General features: G+C 52.1%; 2 protein-coding genes across 4 annotated transcripts; one reads left to right on the top strand and one right to left on the bottom strand.

Annotated features, from left to right (window-relative positions):
• The first annotated feature begins 5,302 nt into the window (after positions 1-5,302).
• Positions 5,303-9,927, top strand: LOC121086031 (mitotic spindle positioning). Of its 2 annotated transcripts, XM_040589186.1 has the most exons (4): positions 5,303-7,341; positions 8,244-8,344; positions 8,758-8,796; positions 9,237-9,927. In XM_040589186.1, the coding sequence occupies exons 1-4, from the start codon at positions 5,322-5,324 to the stop codon at positions 9,321-9,323; spliced, it is 2,247 nt and encodes a 748-aa protein (XP_040445120.1). In that variant the 5' UTR covers positions 5,303-5,321; the 3' UTR covers positions 9,324-9,927. The 2 variants fall into 2 exon arrangements, with proteins under 2 accessions (XP_040445120.1, XP_040445121.1); XM_040589187.1 differs by lacking the exon at positions 8,758-8,796.
• A 2,499-nt stretch (positions 9,928-12,426) lies between these two features.
• LOC121086025 (uncharacterized protein KIAA1958 homolog) lies at positions 12,427-26,949 on the bottom strand. Of its 2 annotated transcripts, XM_040589159.1 has the most exons (4): positions 26,859-26,949; positions 19,233-19,317; positions 17,237-18,428; positions 12,427-14,079 (listed from the first exon to the last, which is right to left on the bottom strand). In XM_040589159.1, the coding sequence occupies exons 2-4, from the start codon at positions 19,233-19,235 to the stop codon at positions 13,235-13,237; spliced, it is 2,040 nt and encodes a 679-aa protein (XP_040445093.1). In that variant the 5' UTR covers positions 19,236-19,317; positions 26,859-26,949; the 3' UTR covers positions 12,427-13,234. The 2 variants fall into 2 exon arrangements, with proteins under 2 accessions (XP_040445093.1, XP_040445094.1); XM_040589160.1 differs by lacking the exon at positions 19,233-19,317.

A 26,949-nucleotide genomic window follows, 5' to 3' on the forward strand; every position in this document is an offset into this window, starting at 1 on the left:
GGGACACTGGGGATGAGGATGATGGGGATGGGGACAATGGGGATGAGCATGATAGGGACAGGGATGCTGGGGATGAGGATGATGGAGATGGGGACAATGGGGGTGAAGATGATGGGGATGATGGGGATGAGGATGATAGGGATGGGAAAGCTTGGGATGAGGATGATGGGAATGGGGATGAGGACAATGGGGATGATGGAGATGAGGATGATGAGAATAAGAATGATGGAGATGGGGGTGCTGGGGATGAGGATGATGGGGGTGGAGATGATAGGATTGGGCCCCGCTGCCCCTTCACTGCCTGGGCTGTGGGTGCTCTCGTCCCTGCCCAGAAGCTTCCAACAGCCTCTCCCTCTGGCTGCTTCACAGGTGCAAGAGCCACATGTGGGGGCACTGGGCTGTCACTGGGGGTGACAGAGCCCTTCCTCTGCTCAGCAGCTTTCTGGTGCTGCCCTGGCTGCCTGGTGTTCCAGCCTCAGCTCCATCACCCACCATCACCTGTGAGCCCTGGCAAAGCTGATGCCAGCCCAGCAGCATGGAAGGCAGCACGTGGGGGATCCCCCTGCCCCCCAGCACTGCCCACACTTGCCTGCTGCTGCCAGCATGGAGCACCCCACTCCCCCTGGCAGCACCGGAGCCAGCTGGTGGGGGCAGAGGCAGGAGCTGCCTGGGATCCAGCCTGGAGAGGTCTCTCCCAGCAGAATAAATCCCCTCGGTTCCTTCATCCTGCAGCTAGCAGTGCCTGGCTGTGGTGATGGCCAGCTGGGCAGGGTCACCGTGCTTTCACACCCCTGCATGTCTCCAGCCCCAGATGTGTCTGTCCCCAGACTGACGGTGACACCAGACAAAGGAGATTTTCAGGTACATCCAACCGCGGCAGGGCCTCTGTGCCACCCTGGAGCCTAGGGCACAGGTAAGGGCAGCACAGCTGGGATGCCATCCTGGCACTGCCACGTTACCAGCCCTGGTACTGGGGTGATGGACACGTGGTCACGCCAAATGAGTGGGGAGGAAGAGGCAGGTGGGAACTGGGATGCTGGGAGGAACGGGATGCAGGCGTGGTGCTGGCAGGAATGCCCAGGTGACAGGGACATGGCAGCCCTGTTTCCCGCTTGTCCCAAGGGGCAGCGCTGGGGTCAGGGCCCCCCAGGTCCTGTCACCATGTGGCTGTGGGTCTCTGCCCACCCCTGGGCTGCTGTGGGTCCTGCTGCTGCCAGGGGCCAGGATGCCAGGGTTCATTCCCGGGGTGGTTGGGCCCCAGGCCCTCCCGGTGCCAGCCCAGGGAGCCGAGCACACACCCTGCCGCGCCCCGGCTCCCCAGCCATCACCCGTGGACTTTGTCTCAACCCTGTAGTAGAACAGGCTCCCCTCTCCCGCTTGGAAACACAGAGCCACCTGGCAGCTGCTCCAAAGCCACTGTCCCTGGGCCAGGCAGAGCCAGAGCTGGCATCCCAGAGAGCGGGGCCAGGGGCACCAAGGGGCACCAAGGGGCACCAAGGGGCACCAAGGGGGTAAGTGGGACCCCCCGGGCACCCCGCAGCCAGGGTGAGCCGGGGTCTGACACCATCACTGTGCTCGGGCCATCGTGGGCAGTGGTGGGGCCGGGAGGGGCTTCCCAGCAGGAGTGGGCTCCGGTGGGGAGCAGAGCGGCGAGGACAGGGACCCCCTGCCTCAGATACAGGCGCAGCGAGGGGCTGAGCATCCTCAGGCTGCATCGCCTGCTCAGCTGCGACACCCCGGTGCCAGGAGGGAGGGGGGCTCTGGGGGCTGGGTGCCAGTGATGCCACTCACTCTGCCAGGGGTCAGCAGCCACAGCCACCGGTGCTGAGGGCATCACGGCCGCCGTGCCGCGGTCCTGCCCTTGGCCTGGCAGGGACGGTGTGCCAGGGGGGTCTGGATCAGGTGCAGGGGTTCGTCCCTGCTGAGAGGGGGCTGCATTTGTCGCCAGGGAAGGGGGCAGCCGCCGAGCTGCGAGGGGCTGGCGGGGAGCAGGGGGCCAGGGAGGGCAGTGCCGGGTGGGTGCCCACAGCCAGCGGGGTGGCAGTGCTGGCAGAGCCAGGGCTGCCACAGCACCAAGGGCACCGGCCCAGCCCTGCCTGTGCAAACATGGGGTGACGGGGCAGCGGTGCTGGGAGGGGCTCTGCGGTGTGAACAGGAGGGTGCTGGCTCCTGCCATGGTCACTCAGACCCAGGGGCTCCCCTGCACGCTCCCCAGCAGGCACCACTGCGTCCCCCCCACCCTGGGCTGCCCAGCGTGGACTCGGGGGGCTGCAAGGACACGGGTGGCAGGCTGGCTGTGCACCCCCAGGCTGCCTCCCTGCCCCGGTGCTGCCTGTCCCCAAGGAGCAGCTCAGGCTTTTCCCACGTTCATGCTCCTCCGTGGGGAGAACTGAGTGGGGCAAAGGCTGCCGTGGGGTGCAGGCTCAGGGCAGAGCCAGGCACCCCGGCTCTCTCCAGAGTTTCAGGCCCCCCCAGTGCTGTGGTTGTGCCTGTGAGGGGGCAGAGCGTGCCTGCAGGGGGGTGGGCTGCTGCACCACTGCATCTGGTGTACCATTGCACCGGCACGTCGGTGTCGCGGTGCATCAGCACGTTGGTGCATCAGCACGTTGGCCCATTGGTCGGTGGCACCAGCACAGTAGTGGGTGCTGCAGGCGGGGGGGCAAGGGTGGCCCTCCAGGCGTGGGAGTCAGCTGCAGCAGGGGTGACGGTGGCGCGAGGGGGGGGTCAGGAATGGGTCATTGAACCGCAGCCAGCACTGGGCCCAGCACGGTTCTTGGAATTCCCCACAGGCTCAGGCTGAGCTTATCAGGGCCCTGCAGCCCCACCAGCCCCACGGCCCCCACGCCCCACCGCCATCCCCCAGCCACTCCCTGGAAAACACGTCTCAGCTGGGTGTCCCTCACGGCATCGCAGGGGTGTGGGGACCCCCACCCCGACAGCTCCCTGGACAGTAAGTGCAGTGCACTTGGGGTGGGGGCAAGGGCGGCGCTGGGGCACTTGGGGCAACCACTGCCCCCCAGCCCTGAGGGGACCGGTCCCCACGCAGGGTCCGGTGGCAGCGAGGGTGTGCATGCGCATGCTGGCTCTATCTGCGGCGGGCAGGCGGGGGGGGCACTGGCAGCGTGCTGGCATGCCGGCACACTTGTGCACACCTTGCACGTTGGCCAGTCTGGGTGCACATGCAGCTGTTTGCTTGGGGGGAGGGTGCACTGCAGGTCTGCAGCCCATTGCAGGACCCCCAGGGAGGAGGGACCCTGGAAAACTTCCTAGCTGTCTCTTGGGGGGGAGGGGCAGGCCAGGCTGGTGGGTGCTGCAATGCTGCCTGCTCTGCCCTGCATCTCCCCGTGGTGCTGGGCTGGGCTGGGGCAGCCCGGCACAGAGGGGTGAGCCTGGGACCCCCTGGGACCCCCACATACCCACGCTCCTGCAGCACCAGGCAGCTGGGGCTGAGCCGAGGCAGTTGGATGGGTTTGGGTGCTGCTTTGGGAGGGGCTTTGCTGCTCGGTGTGGTGCCAGGTGGGGACCCCAACAACAGCCCTGCTGGTGTCCCCCTCCCCGCTCCCCTCCTGCGCTATCTGCCGGCGCTCCCCAGCGAGGAGTCCCCTCCCAGCAGGGACTTCTGCCCCCTCCAAGCGTGATAAGAGGTGTGGGCAGATAGTTTTCACTGTCATCAGGGGCTATAAAAGAGCAATAGTGAATTACAGGTAGGAACTCGGCGAGGTTACGGAAATTCCACTGGGCGCCATGCACCGGGAATGGCAGCTCCAGCCATGCCCAGTCAATGCTGCAGCAGCGAGGTGGCAGGCACAGCAGCGCCGTGGTGGCAAAGCATCACCCTGGGGCTGAGCCTGGATGCCTCAGCTGCCCCTGACGAGTGCCAGGTGCTCCCACCCCAGCCAAGACTTAAAAGGCTCCTCAACTGCATCTCCCTGTGGGATGGGGGCACAGCCAGGCTGGGGTGAGTGGAGGGACTGTGGCCACCAGTGTGGCTGCAGGGAAAGTGGCACATCCAGGGTACAGCATGCCCACCCTGGGGATGAGCCAGGTTGCTTTGGGTGCAGGGACCTGCACCCACCTGCCTCCGTCCAGGGGAGCCTCACCGTGTGCTGTGCCGGCTGGTACCGCAGCACCCAGCTCTGGGCTGCTCCGGCACCACCGTAGCCTTTGCTCCCGGCACTGTTGGGTGCTCCTGGGAGGCTGCGAACACTTGGGGAGCGGTGCCTGGTGTTGACACAGCCCTGACCTGCTCGGGCTGGTGTGAGCCCAGCTGGGCGCAGTGACAGCAGGGATGCAGCTACACCTCGGCAAACAGAGGGAGAGGATGTGCTGCTTGTGCATGCCCGGCTCAGCCCGGGGTGACATGGGCATGGGGGCCAGGCCAGGGATGGTGCTTCCAATGCGGTGAGAGCTGCTGTCTTGTAGGGACCCACCTGTGGCACCCCTCCCTCCCCCGGCACACCCTGTCCCATCCAGCTCAGCGCAGGAGGATCAATGCCAAGGTCAGGGCTGTTTGCTCTCGCTTTGCGTGATGTGGGGGGGTTAAAGTCCCCTCCTTTTTATGATCCATGAAACCATTTTTATGATCCTTGCTGTTTCAATAGCTCCACTATTTGGAGCCTCCTTCCCGTAAATGTGCAAGGAGCAGGTCCAGGCGGAGGCAGACAGCCCTGACACCTCTCCTTGCCGTGCACTGATGCCCCCGGTGCCACCCGCAGCTGGTGGTCCATCCCTGCCCGGTGTGTGCGGTAAGGCTGGAGCAAGAGCTGCCCGGAGCGGTGGCAGAGGGTGGCACAGCCAAGCTGGCCCTGGCATCACCCAGAGCCCCGTGGCCGTGTTCCCGCTGCCCTCTTGGTGGCACGGGCGATGCTGGCTGCCCACTGCAGGTTTGGCTTTGCTGGAGACACAGCCAGGCTGGGGGACAGAGGTGGGAGAGGGACGCTGGCTTCAGGGCAGCTCCCGCTGGGAATGGTGCTTCATGCTCTGGCTGCTTCTGCCCAAAATTTGGCATTTCTGGGTAAATGAAGCAAATGATTGCTGGGACGCGGCTGGGTTTTGTTGGCAGTGTCTGTCCCCTGGGCACGGGTACCTCTCGGTCAGCGCCCGGGTGAGGACAGCAGTACCAGGCTGGGAGGGGGAGCTGCACACCCCCAACCTCTGCTGCTGCTCTTAACAGCCACTCTCCCCTCCTGCTCCCAGGGCCAGCCGGGTCCTGTCCCTCGTCCTCAGGTGAGCCAGCAGCCGGAGGGTGACCTCGAAGCTGAGCAGCATCTCCAGTACAAGGCGAGGTTGGCTGAGGGTTGGATGCTGATTCCTCCCAGGAGATGGACAGAGTCACCAGGCACCTGGTCTTCCAGTTCCCCCAGACCTCGCACAAGCACGACTACAACGATGCTCACCAAGCCGGCTCGGGCGGGGGAGCCGACAGTGACGATGACATATTTGGCCCTGCTCAACACAGCAGCCAGAGGGTGGAAAATGGCTACAGCTGGAAAACGAAGTCCAAGTCACCTTCCTGTTTCCTGGATGGTGGAAAAGATGTTTGGACCCCGTCCCCGGACAGGGAGTCCAAGCTGGAGGTGGTGAGGTCAGGAAGCCTGTACGACCTCAGGGCTTACAAAGGCGAGAGGAAACCTTCGAAGCTTTATGATGAGGATGAGGAGGAACAGTACAGGGTCCCTCCACCAAACATCTCACCCGAGAAAGCCAGGGAGCTTGAGCATGAGAGGAGGGAGATCATCCGGGACCAGGTGGTGAGGAAGAGCTCCACCATCGCTGAGAGGTGGAGCTCCATGGATGAGCTGAGCTCCATAAGTGCCGGCACGGGCAGCCAAGGTGAAGGCAGGCGCACAGGCAGCTTCACCACCAGCTTCGCCCTTTGCTTTGACAAACCTTCCTCGGGCAGGGCAGTGACACCTGTCAATGCTGAAAATATTGACACGGAGCAGATCAACTTCTCCACTGCTCGGCAGCAGTTCCTGATGCTCGAAAAGACCAGCCCAGGCTCCTTCCTCAGTCCAGGGCAACAGGCCATGTCTCCAAAGCCAGACTTGATGACAAAAATCTCTAGGCGAGAGTCACCCAGTCCCGAGGTGGCCCCAAAGGCTACAAGAGGTTACAGTAATGCTGGCGCTTCCAGCCAGAGCAAGATGGACAAGACCGTTTATCAGGTTTATAACGTGTCCTACAAGACCCCTGTGAAGAAGGAGGTTTATGCTCCCAGAAGTGCTGATAATGAAAGGTCATATCCCATTGGGAAAACGTGCAGTTTGACTAAAGCATCTTCCAGAGAGGACCTGGACTCCGGCTTGGGTGAGATGCATAATGAAGCCAATGCCGACTATGCCAGCGATGGAAGCACTTCCAACGAGGTCTGCAATGGCCTTGTGGATCTGAAGGCCAGCAGCAATGGCCTGGACAAGGAGACGAAGCTCAGCAGCGAGACGCCCATCGAGCGGGAGATCCGCATGGCAATGGAGAGGGAGGAGAACCTCTGGAAGGAGAGGGGGATCCAGCGGCTGACCCCCAGCAGCGAGCTGGTGGAGATCCAGGCCAAGCCCCTGCTCTCCATACACACCTCTCCCGGCCCCGGCAGGAAAGGGAAGGACAAAGGCCGCGCTTCCCTTTATGTCCAGAGGGAAATTGAGCAGGAAACGAAGCGCGAGGAAGATCTGAAGAAGCAAGGGAGGCTGCTGGGGACCTATGACAGGGGGACACAGCAGGAGCTGGATGAGCGCAGGCGGGTGTTTGAGCAGGAGGAAGCCCCCCACCAGAAGCACCCCCCCCCGAGGAAGGTGGACGAGCGGAGGAGCTGGGTTAATGAGTTTGCGGTGGAGCAGCCCATGAGCCACGGCCCCTGCCCTGCAGAAGACACCAGGGGTGGGAGAAGCCTTCCTGGCTACGCAACGAGCATCACGCACTTCGTCACCAGCGAGAAGAGCTGGGAGCAGCCCCTGGTGTCCCAGCATGTTTCCGCCAACGCCAGCAAATGGGGGAGCGAGGATTCCCAGGGAGGAAGGCTTCCCGGCTCCACCCTGAGCGCCGGCACAGCTGTCCTGCCCAGGGAGAACTTCTTCTTCTCCTTCTGGAAGCCCAAGGTCTCCTTCATGGACAACATGGGGACGCAGAACCCACTGCAGAGGGACGATGGCCGGGAGGAGCAGTACAAGCTGAGGACCTGGAAGCCCCGGACATCAGCGCTGATCGATGAGGAGATCTGGAGCGACTTGCAGAGGGAAGAGGAGCTGCAGGAGCAGCGGCGACGGCAGCAGCTGATAGACGGCTACTCCCCGGTTGGCAGCGACGGTGTTCCCCGGGAGGGCTCCCGCTCACGGCACAGCTCTGGTAAGGGCAGGAGAGGGACGGTGGGGTGGGACAGGGCAGGGGTCAGTCCCGGGGGCAGAGCTACCGCGGGCATCGCTCCTGCCCTCCTGTTCCTTGTGGCTCTGAGGCTTGGTGGGAGCCATCTAAGGGGCAGGAGCAGCACCATGGAGTGCCTGTCCCCAGGGACCTTCCGTGCAGGCAGGGGTCTCTCCCCGGCATGGAACACCCTTATGGCTGGTGCCCACAGGCTGCATGAGGTGCCTCTCGTGGCCGGCAGCCAGAGCTGACCTGGGGTCTCCGTAAGGACAAAGGCGGCCACAACAGGGACAGAGGGGGACAGGCATGAGTGGAAACCATCAGGTCCCAGCCTGGGAGATTCTGGCTGTGAGTGAGGACCACGTTCCTCCCTGCAATGATTTGCTGAGATGCCCGTAAGGACTCCTGCGCGTTGGCAGCAAGTTGTCCTGGGAGAAATAACTCTCCTTGGATGGGGGTTCTGTGGGGGGCAGGTGGGAGCGCTTGGTGTGAAGTCCCTGGAGCGAGCAGGACCGATGTGGGGGAGCCACCAATCCCTATGAGGGACATTGTGGGGGAGCTCACCAATCCCATGACGAGCCATGAGAGCGGCACGGCTTTTGATTCCAGAGCTGCTCAGGCTTTGATGACTTTGTGTCATGTCACAGCAGACAGCAGCGCTGGAAGGGCCCAGGAGTGCCCAGCTCATGCGTTTCCCCTCCCCCGCTCCTGACAACCCCTGGCTGGCACCCAGACGTGGTGCCCTGGCTGTGACCAAACCTGCTGGACCTGCCGGGGAGGCCGGTCAGGGGCAGGAGCTTTGCTGTCCTGTGGGTCCCCCAGCCCCCCGAGCGGTCTTGGTGTCCCTCACACCACACCACACCCCCCGATGGCTCTTTCTCTTGCAGCCGCCTCAGGTGTCAGTGGCAGCATGGAGACCCTCGCCCCCGACTCGGCCCATTCCAGCCCCTTCGAGGAGCGGAGGAGGAGGATGAAGGAGGATGGGAAGGTGAATGTGCCCCCCTGGCCTAGGGGGGCTGGATGGGGCGAGGGGTGGCTGTGCCTGGCTCCCACCTGGAGCTGGAGGTCCAGCTGCTTGGCTGGGTGGGAGACTCAACAGAGGGGGGGGGGGGGGGGGGCACTGGCAAGGGGCTGTGCCAAGCCCCCCCGGGCAGTGCCCGGCTGCTCAGGGGTGCCAGGTGGGGCTGCAGAGGAGCAGCAGCATCCTCCTGGGGGGATCCTGGCCTGAGCTGTCCCCCACTCCGGGGAGGGCATGACTGCATGTGCTGTCCTCAGGTGGCCTCTCCCGTGCCCGGCAGCCTGACCCCCACCCCACCACCACCCCCATGGGCCGTATCCAGCTGCCGCTGGGTACCTCCCTGCGAGGTTGCTGTTAGCTGACCATGTTCCCCCTTTTCCCAGTACGCGGGCATTGAACCTGTTGACAAGATCAACACAGAGGTAACGTCCTTTACGTCCTTTATGTACTCGAGGGCTCTGCTTGTGCTGCCCCAACTTCGCTCCCCGCATCCCCCCGGGGTTCCCCTGGCTTCCAGGTCCTGGAGACCGACGGGATGGACGGGGGGGTCTCCGCGCTGCTTGGGTGGGCATCGTGTCGGGCAGGACGTGCCACGGGCACTGCCGGGGGTATTTAACCCAAAGAGGGGGGCTTCTGGCTGCTGTGCAGAAAAGACTGATTATAAAATAAACTATATATATATAATATATATTTATTTATATATTTAATATCTATGTAGATACATATATATTTATAAATATAAAAAATAATATATTAGAGGATGTTATTTTTATATATTTTATATATTTTTTATTTTTATAATTTATAATTTTATATTTTCTTTATGTATCTTATATCTTTACATATCTTCTGGTTTCTTTAGGTTGTGGAAAGCACCAGAGTGATCCGTCACAAGAGCGCCATGGCCCAGCGCTGGGAGGCCGGGCAGTACGTCAGGGACGATGACTGAGAGAGACCCCAGGACTGTGTGGGGCCCGGGACCACCAGACTTCACCATGAACTGACCCCCTCTTAGGGATCCGCTGGCACCAGATCCAAATACCTGATCACTTTAGCTCCTGGTTATCCCGAGAATCGGAGGCTTGTACACTGCAAATCGCATCTATTTTTCATATAACTGATGATCCGCTAGATCTGCTCATTTGTTCCCCCTTCCTTTGGAGGTGAGGTAACATTTTATTTTATTTTTTCCAAAGAGGGGAAAAATCGGATCACTGGCTTTTTAATCACTTCTGCAAGGAGACAGCCAGATGAAATCATACGGTAATTTAACGTCTTTCTCATGGAAGCTGTGTGTCTGGCTTACAAAAAAGCTCTTTCATTTTTAAGTGGGTTTAGGATTTTAGGTACCACATCGGGCATCTCCCGGGAGGGTCCCGAGGCTGATGGGGACCCTGGGCTCAACGTCAGCATCAACCCGGGGGCATCGACGTTTCTGCTTAACTCATGTGATCTGCTGAGATGCAGCAATAGAATATACATACATAGATATATATATATATATATAAATGCTGTTTATTTTGCTAATTTATTAAAGTCATCGCTCTCCTTCATTTTTCTTTTGTCTGCCCGCTGCCTGGGTTTTGCAGCAGGAGTGTCAATGGATTCCCCGCGCTTGGGGAGACGGGACCGGCACTGCCACCCCCACCCCACCCCCCGTTGTCGCTAGGTGGCTGCCCTCCCCCACTGCCCCCCCCCCCGCCCCCCCCCCCGCCCCCCCCTGGTGTCGCTAGGTGGCCGACCCCCCCCGGCTGCCCCCTCCCCCCCGCTGCCCCCCCCGCTGCCCGCCCCCCCGCTGTCGCTAGGTGGCTCCCGGCGAGCGCGCAGGCGGCGCTGGCCCCGAGCAGCCACGGGCGGCCGTGGGGCAGGGGGTCCCGGGGCAGGGGCGCCGCAGCCCGTGGGGCTCAGCTGGGCTCGGGGCCGGGGGCTGGCGGTGACTGCGCGGCGGGCGAGTGGGTGCCCTGCGGCTGCTGGCCCGCTGGTCTGCGGAGGGGGGGTCGCAGGCCTCCGTGAAAAAAAGGAAAAAAAAAGAAAAAAAAGAAAATAAATGGGTTGTGAAGAAACCTCGGGTGGGGGTGTCTTCCCTTGCTGGCCCCGCTGTGTTCGCGGGGACCTGGGGGGCTCCTGGGGGCGCCCCGTCCCCCCAAGGAGCAGCAGTTGCCCAGTGGCCGGTTCCCCGGCCCCGCGCCCCCCAGCTGGGCTGGTGCTGCCCCACGGCCATGCCCAGGGAGCTGGTTGGGCAGAAGCCGGACCCGGAGCCTCCGCTTTGCCTCCGGTCCAGGGCCTCGATGGAATTACTTTGCGTTGTGTATCTTGGTCTCCACCCCAATTAATCATCTCTTCTCGTGATGAGAAGCGCGTGCGTAACCCTCGGATGATCCCAGCGTTTCTCCCATCCCCTGGAGCCCTGCGGTGGGGCACAGGGACAGGTGAGAAGGAAGGAGCAGGAACACGAAATCCTGGAAATCCTTTGCCACGAAGTATATACACAAATGCATTTAATGATGAACTTTTAGAAGTGTTTTCATCCTGACTTCAGTCATAAACATTCCATTCTTAGGTCACTCATGGAATAGTTTTTGTAGGAGGTTAACGAGGCATCCTCGAGCTGATAAACCAAGTCGGTTTTAATTGGATGTTGTTAACACAGAATAGAAATGGAGACCTGGAGACCATTTTTCTCTTGTCCTTTTTTTCAAAGTAAAAGTGTGCTCAAAGTCCTCAAACTCCCGATTTTGAAAAGCCACCTTTGCCGCAGACGCTGGTCCTAGCAACAGCCTGCTTCGGGTAATTTCCTAATTATTGGGATGAGGTTTACAGTTGGAGCTGCTAAGACATGCCCTGGGACAGTCACCCGGCGTTTCTGACAACACCGCGTCCTTGCATGAAACGTGACAGTGCCCTGCCTGGTTTTCTCTCCCGTGAGCAGCGGATAAACCCTTGGTGAAGTCCAACCTACATCACCCAGGACGCCGCTCATCTGAACCAAGTGCAATTAACTAGAAATTGAGCTTAGAACCAGGGTGAGACGCAGATGAAGGGGACCCACGGGTGCCCTGTGTGTGACGAGGCGAGGGTCTGCCACCGGCTGAGTGCTGTTCCCCCTCCTTGGGCTCCCTCCTGGGACCACTGTGCCCAGCCTGCTGGCACACACCGCACTCCCCGCTCCTGTCCCTTCGCCTCCTGCTCTCGAAGCCCCCGAGCCCGGCGTGGGTGGCTCAGCCCGGCAATGGCAGCCGGTGGGCCGGGGCAGGCAGGGTGGGCGGGCGGTGGGCTAGGCAGTGAGCCCGGTTTCGGGGGATGATCTGTTATTTCTGGGTGGGTTTGCTCCCGAGGCCTGTGCCGGGGCAGTCCTGTGCCTGTCCTTCCGCTCCCTTCTGGAACCTCCCAGAGACCCCATAGGGGCCCACGCGCTTGTGACAGGATTAAGTGAATGCTGCCGGCTAATTGTGCCACCTGATTTCCAAGGCAGCAGCCTTTCCTTAACGAGCTTTGGGATGTGGGCTAAGGAGATCAGCGCAGAGGAAAGAAAAACCTGGTCTGGTCGTTCCCTTTGGGCAGGGTGAGTGAAGCCTAGCCCTGTAGGAAGGGGGTTGCTGGCTCCCAGCTGTGGGGCGCGGAGCTGCACATCTGGCTGGGCTTCACCAGGGCACTGCCAGCCTGGCGTAATGCCGTCTGTGCTCAACAGCAGGAGGAAAGCTGGAAGACGCCCTCCGAGCATTTGATTAAGTGAGTTTGTCTTTTTTATGGCTCTTTAAACACCTCTAAGTTACTTGGTGATATTAACTGTTGCTTGAACGGGACCAATACTGGCAAAGGGTTTGGCCACAGAGGCCTCGTTAACAAGGCACGAGCGTGGGCTCCGTGGGATTTCAAACAGCCCGGCTCCTCCGCAGGGTCACCTCCGTAACGCCGCCTAACAGCGGGCTTGGAGCAGGAGAAACCTGAGCGGGAGACGTGAATGCGCTGGCGTGCCAGGAAACTGTTACCTGCTCGTTTGGGGTTCCTGGCTTCGTCTTTGGAGAACAGGCAAACAGGCCGGACAAACAGGAGAGAGTAAAATGTTTTTTTAATTCGGTTATGTCAACAGCGCAACCCAACAGCTTGACTAGACTGTCAGACAACAATATTGACTGAATGGTGCTTGAACAGCCAAAAAAAAAGTGAACTGCACCTACCAACGTGTATTCACGTAACTCTATTTAGCACTCTGGGGAAAAACACCATAAAAATTTTCAATGCTGTCAGCCATTTTAAGTAACTTTTTAAACCACAGTCTCAACTTCTTCAATCTACAAATCTTTCACTAAGAAAAAAAAAACCCAACAAGAACCTCGCTGAAAGCGTTCCTGTGCAACACAGATTAGCAACTGGCAAATGTGGTGTTTCAGCGTTCTCCTTCCACCCCAGAACTAACTCGTGTTACTTATCCCCTTACCATAGGCTTATCGTATAGACTCAGCGCTGTGTACGTGCCAGCTCCCCTAAATACGAGCGCAGCTCGAACTCCTAGCCAAGCTGTTCAGCTGCTGAGCCCTCCCCACGTTAATATTAGCTATTTTCTCATGTCATTAATAAATCAGTAGGATATGAACTCGTTTTGCAAATGTGAAACCTAAGAGGAGTCTCTTAACTTACTGAATTATCAATTTCATTAATAGAAAGAACAATAGAAGTTTTTCAATTAACCTGAAAGCTAAGGCAATGCAAATATGTAGATGACTTCTGTTCTGAGGTGAAACTAAAAGAGAAGGATGTTCTCCTCAACCTATACTAACTATTGCCACTTAAACCCTTCAAAGACGACTTTGAAATATGCACGTATCAACAAGTGACACAGCAGAACCTAAATGGGCACCATTATTTGTTGGACGTCTTTACAGGTCCCCTGACCTCATGGATAATAACTTTCAAGATCTTTTCCAATTTGCTTTTTGTCAGTGACTTTCTGCAATACCATATCTGGTCCCATATGGAGCACAGAGGTTTGGGAGCCAGGTAAAGCGGATTGTAGTAATGAAGCATATCCTGCGGCCTCCTCTTGGCATACTCCTTATAATCTGCGACCGGACAGTTATCTGGATCCTCAGGCTTGGCAAAGAGACGTGGACCTGACTCCCCTGCACTTACCTCTGCACTCAGGTCATCCAGCCACTCCAAGTATTCCAGCTCTTGCTCATTCTTTTTTAGCACAAGCTGTCCCCAGTACAGACTGTGGCTCTGACTGTGTGTACTGGCCCCAAACGCCCTAATGAGATTTGTGAATATGAGGTGCAAAAAGCCCTGAGGGTGCATCTTACTTAAAAGTCCCTTCCTACGAAGATTTTGCACATCTTCATCTGTCAGGTTCTCCAAAAGACTCCACTCCTCCTCTCTCTCTTTCTGACAGAGGTGCTGAAGTTTCAGTTTCAAGGCTTCCTGAGATGCTCTGAATTCCAACCCGTTAGCCAGGCTATACTTGTAGTTGTGATCCTTGAGGTATCTCTTGATGTTACTTTGAAAGGAGTGCAAAGAACGGGCGGAAAAATCTCCACCGTTCTGTCTCTTTACAGAACTGTAGAACAAGGCCAGGTAATTATCGAGGTCTTCAGGTGGCAGCTTATGGATCTCGCGCATTTCAGAAGGGCAATGTAAAACCAGCCAGTCTCTGAAAGTTTTTATATCGCCAGTGTTACGGTTTCTCTTTACATCCCACTTCAATACATCTAAAAGGCAAGACACAGCTTTGTGGACAGCAAGAACTTACAAGGAGATCAGTGAAATATATAAGAAGACGCAGAATAATGCTCACCTTCCCTCTAAAATTGAGAGATTACAGGCCTTTCACAAACCCCTTCCTTTAGAGCTTTGGTTTAGATCTCTGTTCCCGACAAGCCAGCCAGTGCCACCTGACAGCACCAGCCTTGACACGGAAACGACTGTCTCCTTTCTTGCTCCTTCTCACTTGGCCACTGAAGCGGCATACTACCATAGAGGTAAATTTAAAATACTTTCTGTTTTGAATTATGTTTAAATGGGAGAGAATGAGTTCCTCCTCATGAGATTTAATCACTGCACGTCATTTTGGAAGGCCCACGTGGCAAGCATTGGTGCAAGTTCTACAGGCCTTCTCAGACAGCAATACAGGACTGGAGGCTGGACAACTCACTGGTGGCTTGGTGACACTGAGCTTCCCCCTGGCAGATTCCAGAGGTGACACTGAGTGTGCCCGTGGGACCACACTTGTGGGACCAGCCGTGTAACCAGTGGCTGCAGCCCTGAGCCTGCAGTGCTGGCTGTGAAGCTCAAGCAACCCCAAATGGATTTGATATCCTTCCATCAATTTGCAGCTGCTCTGGTGTGTATTTTATGGTGACTGCAGGGGCCAAACTCTGCTCTGTTAACTTAGGGGAGAGTGAGCCTGTACACGGATCTTGTGAGCTGGCTCAGGACTAAGTAGCATCCGTTTCATATGTTCAAAGTGTTGTACAATATAGTTTGCATTCTGCAAAATAAACTCCAAAGCATTCTTCTTGACAAAAATCTCTTCAGGCAGGAGAACTCTCATTGTGAAATAAAAACAGGAACCAAAAGTTAGGAGTAGATAGTGAGGGAAAATGAAAAGATGAGTAAATTATTTTTTTTTACAAGATTGCCAGGATTCCAGTTGAGTTCTCTCTCAAGTTGCTATGGCAATACCACATCTACCTAGTTTGATGTAGCATGAGAAATTAATTCTTTGGATTGCTGAAAAGCTCCATCTGCTCGCCTGTGACTCTTCCAGGGCTGAAGAGGGGTAGATTGAAAAGGGTTCTAGAGCCAACACCTAGAGATATCCCTTCTTGCACCAAGTTATTTTGTACATGCTTAGTTGTTATCTTAAAATGCTGTGGCTGGACTGAGGTGGGTTCTGCTGATCCCTGCGTTGCTGTTTTGGGATTTTTTGCTTGTTTTGTTACTGACTGCTCTATGTGAAGAGATGAATGGCTTGTAAATCAATACATGCAGAGGCCTCATTTGAACCATAAGCCATTTATCTTGGCAGAAACGGCCACTACACACACATTCCCAGATGAATTCCCTGTCCCTTCTGATGATACATGTTGTCGAGTACAAAAATAGTCAAACACTGTTCACAAAAACCAACTGTGCCAGTTTGTATGGTTGTGGCTCTGTAAGGAATACGAATGCCTGTTAGCCTGAGTCTATTCAGGACTACTAATGGTGCTTTAAGCATGCACCCATTGTGTCCCAGGCAATCCCCAAAAGACTATTTCAGGAATCTCTTTTCTCTTGATGGATGCTGTCCAGTCTCCTGCACTGTAGGAACCTGCAGCAGGCTGCTGCTCTTTGACGTGATGCTCATTATTTCAGCAGATCACTAGGTATAAATGTCTGGTGCAGTGGGACAGGGGGCTAGCGTACCTAGGGAGGAGTTCTGAAGATGCAGCCAGTTGGGATGCATCCTGCATGGCCATAGCGCAGTGCTGCAGCACCTCGGCCAGGCTGGGTGCCCAGCATGCCACGGACAAGGCCATGGGGCTGGACTGTGACCGTGGGAAATAGGACGGGTTTTGGGAAATATGAAATGGGATCCTCATCGTGAGCGGGTGGAAGTGAGATGCGTGCTGTTGGGGGCTGACTCTGTTAGGTGGAGCCAAGGCATTAAGCCGCTGGATGGAAAAGAGATACTTTACTCTTTGAAATGAAATTTTAAAAATTTGCCTCAATGTTTACACCTAGATACTAGCAGACAAAACCATAAAACTGACTAGACAACACTTTGCTTGGAATTAATACGAAAAAGCGCCTGCAGGCATTCAAATCATTATAGATGAAAATTTTGTGGCTTTACTAGAACTTCTTTAAAACCCTGGACATTTGCATTTTATTTGAGGTGTTTAATCATTAGATTAACTAATATATATTTACCTGGCATTAAGGCTCCAGTATATTATACACATCCTAAAATATGGTCATTTATTAAATTAATTACGTCTATTTCATAGATGGCTTCCCTATTACTTGCAAAAGACTAGTGTAATTTTGATACTGTCCGCACACTGTGTCAGCTGTTCCTTCTTGTGTGGATAGTGCCTGTTTTACAGCAGGATTAAAACAGCTGCAAGCTAGGCTTCTAAATCTTCATCAAACAGCATATTCTTCTGATATGGAATAATTTTAAATATGCTTTGTGTGTGGCTTAACCTTGGCATTGAAAGTTCCCTTGTAAGCATTGTACCTTGTGAGTTAACGTTTGAGCAGTTACAACTCTCCCCACTCCAGTAGGATTCCAAGGATAGTGTGTATGAAAATTTCAAAATTCTTAAAAGCTTTAGCAATTTGTTTAGATCACATAATTTAATATGCAGAATTGAAACTTTGCTCCCATTGCAGTGTCTGGGATTTTTGCCATTGATTTCAGTGCAGCCAGAGTTTCAGCCGCAGTTTCTCTGTTTTAAAAGTTACTTCCTCTTATTTTCTTCTCTTGAGACCTGAGTTCCCATCTCTGGCTCCAGTTTCTCACAGGGACTCTCTCTTAAGTACAGCCAACGTGCTATGTGGTGATACCAAGTAAAATGAGAGACCAAACTATTGAAACTGTAGAGTTAAGGCTGGGCCACTGCCAAGTACACATTTGGGTGCCTCAGTGAAGGGCATTATCTATTGAAGTGCTGATTGCTTAAGGTACGAACTTTTTTAGTCCCTTTCAGTAGAAACAAGAGTGCCCCAAATCAGAGGCATTTACTTAGGTGCTACAGTAGAGATTTTGGCAGCTATGTGACCTCACCCTCCTTTAAAATTTTGGGAAAGTGATTAATAGACCGCCCCTGCCCCCACACACCCACAAACCCCTCCAGGAATAAAACTCCAGACTCTTACTTTTGTTTAGAAAGGCAGGTGGGTGGTCGGTGTTCTTGCTCTCTGAACTCAGTGAGGCTGAAAGGTGAGGAGCATGCCCAGATTGTGACGGCTCACTTTCCTTGGCAGGGTTTTCGGTAACGTTCCCGCTTAAGCCTACTCCTGGTGTGCCAGGCTCAGAAGGGCTCAGCTCGAGTTCCTGCTGGACATCTACAGTGGCTTCAAACTCAAAGAAAGACACAGAAGTGGGTGACTCAAGTTGGGCCTTTTCTTCAATGTTGGAGACAGGAACAGATTTTAAATGTTCTTGTGGTATTGTTGACTCAAAGGAATTTCTTGCTCTTGAAGTTTCAGTTATGGACCCTGCAGGATTAAGAGGACCTAACATCAAGAAGCTGCTGTCCAGGCTCTCCTGATCGCTGCCAGGGGATTTTAGAATGCAGGCAAGAGTTTGGGGTGGCTTTCCTGTAGCATCAAAACCAGACATCTGGGTGGCTGTCAACTTGTCAAATGCCTTCTTCTGACTCTGATGCATTTGCAAATTTACCTCAGCAGTTCCACTTTTCATTGGTGATTCTGCCAGATTATACTCATTGAACTGGTCTTGTTGGTCGTCATCATCTGATTTGCACTGTTCATCATCAGAGATGATTTGTAGCTCTTCGTTGCTTTCTGGCTTCACCTTATATCTGTCAGTTTTGACTTCACTACCAGATACCGACAAATGCTGCGCTGCTGTAAAGCATGATTTCATGGATTTACTGGGGTTCTTATTTTCTCTGGGTGATAGTTCATTATATAGTAGGTAGCATGTATCTTGCTGCTGAGTGACCTCTGGTGATCTGCTACATGACCCTGTGTCAACAGCATCTGCTTTAGCCCTCTCAAAAGACGGAGTCATCCTGAACCTCTTTTCATCTAAGTTAGCTTCCAGCGGTGAAACCTCAGATGATACTAACCTCTTTCTGCTTTCTACAGCTTCATTCTCTTCTCTGATTCTGACATATAAATGTCCACACTGCCAGTGATATGCATGTCCAACTCCACACATCCACAGAATAGAATTGTCCTTGCTAGGAAAGTTCTGTGCAGTTTTCAAGACCGGGATTTGATTGCATATGGTCCCATGGGTGTGTGCCCAGGTCACAAGCTTGGAGAGATCCATGTGAAGTGAACTGGCATCATTGCACCTTCCATTGCCAACACTCTTGCTCTGTGAAAACGTGTTGGAGATAACTTAGGTGAAAGAGGATGTGCATAAAATAGCAGTCCTGGGGACTGTTTCTAGCCCCATCTCAATAGAGCAGTAATCGTTTTTTAAAGATAATCATTAGAGGAATCACTGATCTACAATTGGTTCATTCATTAAAATAAATAAATAAATAAATGTGTCCACTTTGAAAACCTGGAGGGTAGTTTGTGGGCATGGTCCTGGAATAGTGAATTTATTACAGACACAATTTATGCGTGCCTATAGGCTGTGAGTCTTGATCAACTAGCTCACCTTAAGAATTTATCACACCTCAGCTGAGCCACAGCAGCTGTTCACGTGCACGTTCTAAATCCACAGCAAAACAGCGATTAACCCTCTTACTGAACCACCAAGCAGCGACCGTAGCTCAGCTAATGGAAAGGTAACTGGCTGAAGTGTAGTGCTCTGTTTGCAAATCTGAGTCCTGTGATCCAAGCAAGCTCGTACCCATCGACAATTCTGTCCTCACTTACAGAAAGTAACAAGGGAAAGTGTCAGGAATTGGCTTTTCGGCCTCCCACCTCCCCATGGCCAGCAGGGCTCATACATCTTTCATCTGTCAAAATGGCAGCACTACTTGCATCAAAGGGGAATTGAATATATGAAGTCACTTGTGGCATACTTTTCAGAAACTAGAAAATGGGCCTTGCATCCACGTATCTAAAACCTGTTTTTTAAAAAAAAATCTACAATTTTTAATGATATAATTGATTCTGTTAGAAACAACTGTCTATGGTACCATTTACGCTATAAATGAGTACCCACCATGCTGCTGTTTTCTATCTCACTGAGCTTTCTCTTGAGTGGAGATCAGTGACTGTTTGAATATTCTTTCCCTCTCTCTCAGAACCTAAAATAATAATCATACATATGTGTGTGTGGATATAGAGTAAAAAAAAAAAAAAATCTGGCTAGCAGATACAACTAAATTTTTCAATGCTCAGTCCAAAATAAATGCTACTGCAGAACACATGCCCTCATTAAGGTAAGCTCCCATTGAGCTCAAATGAACTATATATAGAAATCTTGACTTGTGTAAATATTTGCAGGATTAGCCTCTACAGCATACCAATCAAAGTTGAAACAAAACATAAATACTGAAAACAGAGTTTTAAAAACCAGCCTCTGCAAGATGTTCCTTTCAGCACTGGCACTCTGAACGCAGGCTGTGGTTAGCAATCCTTACTTCTCCAAACAGTGAACTGCAGAAACAGAAGTACCAGAAATGGTGAAGCTGGTTCAGATTCTGACACTGTTTGACTCTTCAGATAGTAAAAAGAAGAGGAAGTTTCCTAACACAAGAATTCTTTGCATATGTAACTCGTATTTACTAGAGACTAAATCTGAAATTCTTCCATCTGTTTTGAAAAGTTCTACTAGTAGCCTAGAAAATCATCATCATTTCTGTATAATTAGAGAACAATTGGTCACGTAACTTACCATCAACATACATATTGCAAGAGAGCCAAGAAGCCTTATGATGCTATGTGACTGATACCGCATGCATTTACAGTTCATAATGGCAGTCTTTGCTCTAGGCATCTTAGTCTATTATTAATTAAAAGCTTTGCATTTAGTGGTGGTAAAAGATGCCAGACTGAAAACACTGGACACAGGAATCTTGTCTAAACTGGTTCTTTGAGCAGCTCTGGCCTAAAGGTGATGCAGCTTCCCAGTGAGAACAGGCCCCTGTTGGCTCTGAAGGAGAGCAAGGCACGTGCAGACAGCCCAGCACACCGTGAGCACACATCCTTGCCGGGTACATGAACTCAAGCCTCTGGGTCTTCTGCTCCACATGATCCTATTCTCCAAGCAAACTGCAGAAGATGGGAGAAGCCCATCCCGGCTGACAGATGTAGGGCTGCTCTGTAATCCGTGAACGTGGTGTTTGTCTGCAGGGATTTATTTCACGAGTATGCTAGTTAAACTCAGGGAAAGCCTGTCAGCGCACAGGGAGGAAACTGCCGCACTGCAGAAGCCCTGTCATGCACCAGCACCCGAGGCAGAGGCTATGCCCGCTGCCTTTGTGCCCTGCCTCCACCCGCTGCGCTTACCAGCTCGGTGCGAGGCGGCAGGATGAGGAGGCACCCGGGTGAGGCTGAAGAGCCCTGCCTGGAGGAAGGGAAGTGAAAGTGTGACTGGCCAGGCTGCCCAGGGCAGCGCTGTGTGTCTAGATGTATGCAGGGATGTGTGTAGACATATATATAATTTTAAAAAAAAAAATATCTGGCTAGAAGATGCAACTAAATTTTTCCATGCTCAGTCCAAAGTAGATGGACTTCACCATGTGCAGGTTGAAGTGCGGTGGCTGCTGCAGGGCTTGGCCAGCATCTGTGACAGGAGGTGGGCATGTGGAAACCATGCAATGGCAGGCCCTTACCCTCCCCCTCCGCTGCCTGGCACCAGCCCTGGGGTTCCCCAAGGCCACCTGCCCGAACCCAAACCTCCCCCTGCCAGCAGGGCTTCCCTCAGACCTAGGGGCACCCAGAGGAGCCTGGCTGGCTGTGGGTGGGGGCAGCTGCCTTCTCCCTTCCAGTGCCCTCATCCTCATCACCCAGCAGCCCAGGCCTCGAGAGTGGGGTTGAGAGCCACCAAAATCCATCCAGTGATTATGAAACCGCCCCTTGACCAAGCTCCTGTGCTGAGGGGGAGCCCTCTGGAAGTGTGTTTATGTGTGCCCTGCTCTGTCAGTTCCAAACCTGCAGAAACTGAGGGGTGGCAGAATCCCGGGCTGCTGAGCCCCATGGCTGCAGCTGACCAGGCACTTACTCACGTGCTTGATTTTTTAGTGAATGCTTCAATCTGCTGATGCTAGAGCTAAATGTACTTTGCTGGATGTGAAGGCTAAGCAGCCAGAATCTTCGGGCAAAAGTTTAACTGTTCCAAGAAGGAAGAGGGGAAAACACCAAAAAAAAAGCCATGGAAGTGGTGTGGGCTTCCACGCTGGCCACCACAAGGGAGTGTCTGCTGCCTGAGCGAGGCAGGGGTAATGACTACAATGACAAGCACAAAAAATTACAGTGATGAGTGTTTGGTAGTTAGGCAAAGCACAACCCAAAGAGGAAAGGAAACAGAAGCAAAGCATACAAGAGCCCCCTCTAACCTCAGCAGGCAGGTGAGGGGACTAAATGCTCCTTTCAAAGGGAAAACCACAGGTCAGATCTCTTGTGGTGTGTCAGCTGTACTTCCTGGTGGGGAATGAACAGTAGGTACTGAAACTGCTCCCCTTTGGGGTGAAGCTGCTGCACGGCAGCACAGCTCTGGAAAGCCCTTTTGCACTCAGGCTAGTATCAATCCATGTGTTCCTTCTTCTGGCTTTCTAATGATAGTATGGATAATTTTAGCCTAGAATGCTTTGCTGTTTGTATATGCTAGCTTGTGAAACATGCAAAGCTAAGATTTTCAAAGAATTTGTTACTGAAATCTGCTGCTTGCTTTAAACAAAAATCAGACTAAACTCCCCTGTTTAAAGCAGCAAATGCACTTTGAACTCTTTATGGCATGGTATAGGATCTACTGTCATTGAGATCTCACTCCTAATAAATCACAGAAAACAGGGTTGGAAGTCACCTCAGCAGCCATTTCAGCTGTCCTCGTTCCTCACAGAACAAGGAGCTCTGCCCAAACTTCTCCTGAGAGGTGTTTGTCTAACCTCTGTCTTCAGACCTCCCAAGGACAGGGAACTCGCAGCCTATTCCTGGGCCTCACTGGGCCTCAGAAAGCTGAACATAAACTCATGGGAGAACCATTTTTCCCTTCTGAAGTCAAGAGAGAGTTTTATCTTCAAGTTTGACCTGTGTAATTCCTCCCTAAAGGGCTGAGCTGCTTGGACAAACTAAAAGGAACATGCCAATAATCTGGTGCTTACAGTTAGTGTGGGAAAAGGTAACAGGAACGGAAGCTCTGCATGGTCATAAGGCCATGAAATTACTAAGTTGGCAGATGAACATCTTGATTTCTATCACAGGCATCTTTAAATGGCATGCTTTTATCTTTCCTTATCTCCAAGCACATGTCTTCCTTTTCCTGATCTCTTTGGAAAAAAAATCCTTTTTTCTCTAGATACTTAGTTCCAAATAAAGGCTGTGGTAATCAACTAAGGATACTTCTTCAGCCCACTCCTGCTCTCATATTTACATCAGTTGAAAGTACCTCCAGAGAAACTGTCAAGTGGAATGAGTCTGAATTTACAGTTACAACTGAGTGGGGAAAAAATGAAGTATGTATTTACCCACAAAGGCTGAACTGACGTACTTCTTATCTCTTCAATTAATAAAAATCCCTCTTGATCATTGCCACAATTTTTTACCTGCTTCCAACAAAACCAGGATTCCTGTGGGGGAGGGTTGTGGGGCTAGAGTTTGGGGGTTAAGTTTTGTTTGGAAACCTTGTGTCTGGTTCAGTATCTGCATGGCTGTGAGTGATGCAGTGTTTTAATTATCTTTCCAGGAGAGGCTCCCATCTGATAACGGACACTGTGTATGCAGGACCCACACCTTTGTGCAGAAAAACAGGACATTCCAAAGCTGTACGGTAAATGTTATCTTTTAAGTTTTTTTTTTAACCCACAGGGAATTTAGTGCACTAATATAACCTATAGTTAAGTGAATTCATGCTCACTGGAGGAAAAAAAACAGTTAAAAAAAATCTACAAGATTTTGCTTTCTCATGCATCTGGTCCATATAGTAAGATTTCAAGATGTCAGAACTGTATATGCCTGTATTACCTCTGTATTCGAGCAAATGTGGCCAAGTAATTTCAAAGAAGTCTACAGCATTTCAGTGGAGCTCTTAAAACTCAAGGCTGACTAAAAGCACTGAAATGAGTATTCTGTTTTAAGACTTTCCTGTGTCTAGTTTTAGCCCTTACAGGGCAGGGGGGTAACATACTCGGCATTTTCTGAAAATAATTAACTTGTAAGGTCTGTGAGGCACAGGTACCTGGAATCACTTGAGAACATCAACATCGGAATTGTACTCTCTTTACATTTCAGTGGGCTCTGTGCAGCATTATGGTATGCTGAAGGTTCTCTGAAACCCTCTGATATACACAGGCTTATGCAAGCAGAGCAACTAAACAAAGAAACTAATTGTATAGGCACTGGAAGCCCTTTAACCACTTTGTTCCCATCCCTCCACCCTGCAACAGTCCTAGCTATGTTTCTCTTAAGTCTTGTAATGTCTATTTCAAAGATTAGAAACCCAAAGCACACAAATATGAGAGCTTTGGCTTTTCAGCTCCAGATAAGACAGTGCAGGAAACTGGAACAATCCCGGCAGGAAAACAACAGGATACAGAACAGCAGTTCTAAAACTTGACACCCGCCCCCTTCCCCAGCGGACTGTGTGCTCTCGCTCACTTGAGAAACACTCACTGGAGGTGGAAGGGCACGGGGCAGCCGTAAAATGCATGGAAAGGAGGGGACATATTGCCAGAGAGCTGCCAGGAGTGAAGGCCACTGACAGGGGGATGTGGTATCTGGGGCAGGAACGGGATGAAGCTGTGCTTAAACACATCTGGTTGCAAGACGAGAGTTGAGAGCGGAGCAGAAGTAGCTCACAGCTGCCAAAAATCATTAAGCTTGTCCCACCACTTCTTAGCAAGGGCCTTTGGGGTGGATTAATCATTTCCCAGCACATCGTTTTTCCTGTTCTCTGCAATGTTTGTTTCTCTCCTCCCCCTCCCCTGTACAAGAGCCTTCTCAGCACCTCTTCAGCTCTTTTCCTGCTTCACCATGTCCTTCCACCAGTACCTCCTGCCCTACTTGCAGAAATACAATTCCCAAGATACATTCTGTACTTGCTACAGGGCGGCATTCCTCCATTTTGAGAGATGCTCGCAGAAAATAATATCCAGTATATCTGATGGAGGGCAGGGTCTAATTGCATGCACCAGCTCTGAAGGAGAGAAGACAGACTGCTGTTAAATGTTAGCCTACAGCACCACATTCCTTAAACAAGAGCTTTTTTGTTCAAAGAATCGTACACAATTTTTTTCATGAGTCCTAATAATCTCTTCTCTTGAGGGTCTGCATTACAGAGCTCCTGTCCTTGTAACTTAACTGTGAGCTCTAAATCGAGTCTTCTTAAAAGAGCTAATAAAAGCCGCAGCCAGCTGGCAAAGGATTGCCTGGTCCAACAAACAGTAATCAACCACTAAAACCAGCTGTAGTAAAGGAAAAAATTAATTTAAAACCATGAACTTCTATAAATAGGACCTAACATTTTATTTCCCCGGGAAGAAGTGGGAAGGCTGAAATTAGTGAAGGGCAAATTGATTACTTGGGCAGAAAATGCTACAACATGGATAATAGCTGTTTGAGTTACCCTGTTAACGCTGCCATTTGCAAGCAGCTTTGCACTTATAGTTAGTGCCGCCAGGGGAGAGCAGGCCATTATTTTCCATAACAATTCTATATGCAGGCTGGTTTACTCTTCCTGGGATTTTTTTTATTTTCAGTCCTGCGCTGTGGTTGCGAATATAATTGTATCGGCACAGAACTGACTGTGGGAACTTACTTTGTTCCCCAGCAGTCATTTGTATTAAAATGATCTTTCACTTAATTAATGGAAGAAGATGTCTGTTGGCAAGAAGGCACTTGCAGGAGTGTTTGCTACTCTTTTAACTGCTTCTCTTGCTACTTGTGGTATTTCTCATAAAGCACGAGCTTTGCCGGTCATGGGATAACATCATCACCCCCTACTATAAAAATCACTGTAAATCCTCACAGTTTCGTGGAGTTTGACGGCAACAGGCTCAAAAATCAGATGGAACTGATGTAAAACTTGGAACCTTTTGTTTGTTTTTCCTGGCCCCGGCCGCCGGAGCTGGCCGCCCCCGGCAGTCGCTGCCCGGTCCCCGGCAGAGGGTGCTCGGCCGCCGACCACGCGCGGCCGCTCCGCAGCCGTTGCGGTGGCCCGGGGGGGGCGAAGCGAGCCCACCCCGGAGCCCTGCCCGGGCCCCGCGCTGAACGGGTATTACTGTTAATGCGGGGGGTCAGGGTCCTCTGCCATCCGTACTTGGGGCGAAGGCACCACCCGCAACGCACTTCCTTACTCCTGCCAAAGCACCTTTGCACCTGGGGCTCCAGAGAAAAAGAAAACAGCCCAAATTTAGTGCGAAGCTCTCAATACAATTTACTGACCTCTCGACGTGCCAGCTTTATAGGAAACTTGCTATCTTCCTGCTAAAAATACAGCATAAAAATGCTGACCGACAACATTGCCTTAGCCAAGTACAGAAACTTCTCCATTCCCAGCCCTTGGAGCAGGGGTAAGGGTGTTACTCTAGCTTTGGTTCTTTTGATTTCTGTTGATGGAAATGATTTTTTTTTTTATCAAACAGCAAAAATTAACATCCCGTTTGGGATCCCCGTAAGGGGAAGTTGCATATCTCACTTGTTTAATTTTATTGTCAAAGTGTTTATTGCAGTTTTATGTATTTCTGGGCAGCCTTTTAAAGTTTAACTAAAACCATAACATGGCAGAAGCCATTTTTTCTCCCATCTGCTAAACTAAACTAAACTATGCAGTGCTGTAAGCTGGAGGACACATCATCCAAAGCTTCAACCACTGAACTGTGAGTTGGGGCCTAGCATCCATTCCCCTTTCTTTGATCTGAGCCAAAACACTCTTTCCTTCTGTTCTGCATCACACGTTACCAATCCGCAAACTAATATGTTACTTCATGACACGCTCTGGATGAAGCGTGGTAGAAATTTGCTACTAAATAGTATTAGTGGTGAATTTGTGACTTGTAATTAGACATAATTGTTCACAATGAGATGTAGTAACCTACTTTTTTTACAATACAGAACAATTTTAACAACTGACGACACAACTCATTCCCAGGCTTGAGAATTTCACCTTTTTAGAAGCACTTTAAATCTGTGGTGACTCAGTCTGGGGGTGTATGTTGAAGTCAATCTCACTAGCAACTGGCAAAAAGCTAGCTCTCATTTTTACATCTTAAGCATTTATGAAGGTTTGCTGAGGATGTGCTGGTAAATGGCTCCTGGAGGTAGAAGAAATAACTTTGTTGGTAAACAAGGAACTTTCAGAGGAAGGGAAATTCCCTGTCTGTGAGATTACTTTTTCCAGTCTCTGCTGGGGTCTCTCAGGCAGATGCAGATGCCCACAGCTGGCACAGGGAGAACACAGGGAAACCCTGGGGGTGATGCCCATGTAAAGGAAAGGTGCTTGTCCCTCACGAAACACATTTTAACAAGCAGCATCCAAGGTATTTGGCCACAGGGAAATTCATTAGTTCGTGACACCTGGTGGTGCTACTAGGACATTTGGGAGCCTTGTAGGCTTCCAACCTTTGGAACCTTTGCTCCTATTTAATTTTCTACTATTGTCCTTGTTTTGAAGTGCCACTCTCTGCCTTACCTCCTTCAAGGTCACTCAAGATGCTTTGGGAAGCCTCCAGTGGAGCACAGAAGCCTGCAGAAGGACAAGAATCTCGCTAGCACCCGGAGAA

Source organism: Falco naumanni, chromosome 4 (assembly GCF_017639655.2).
Source record: "Falco naumanni isolate bFalNau1 chromosome 4, bFalNau1.pat, whole genome shotgun sequence".
In the NCBI taxonomy this organism is placed as follows: domain Eukaryota; kingdom Metazoa; phylum Chordata; class Aves; order Falconiformes; family Falconidae; genus Falco; species Falco naumanni.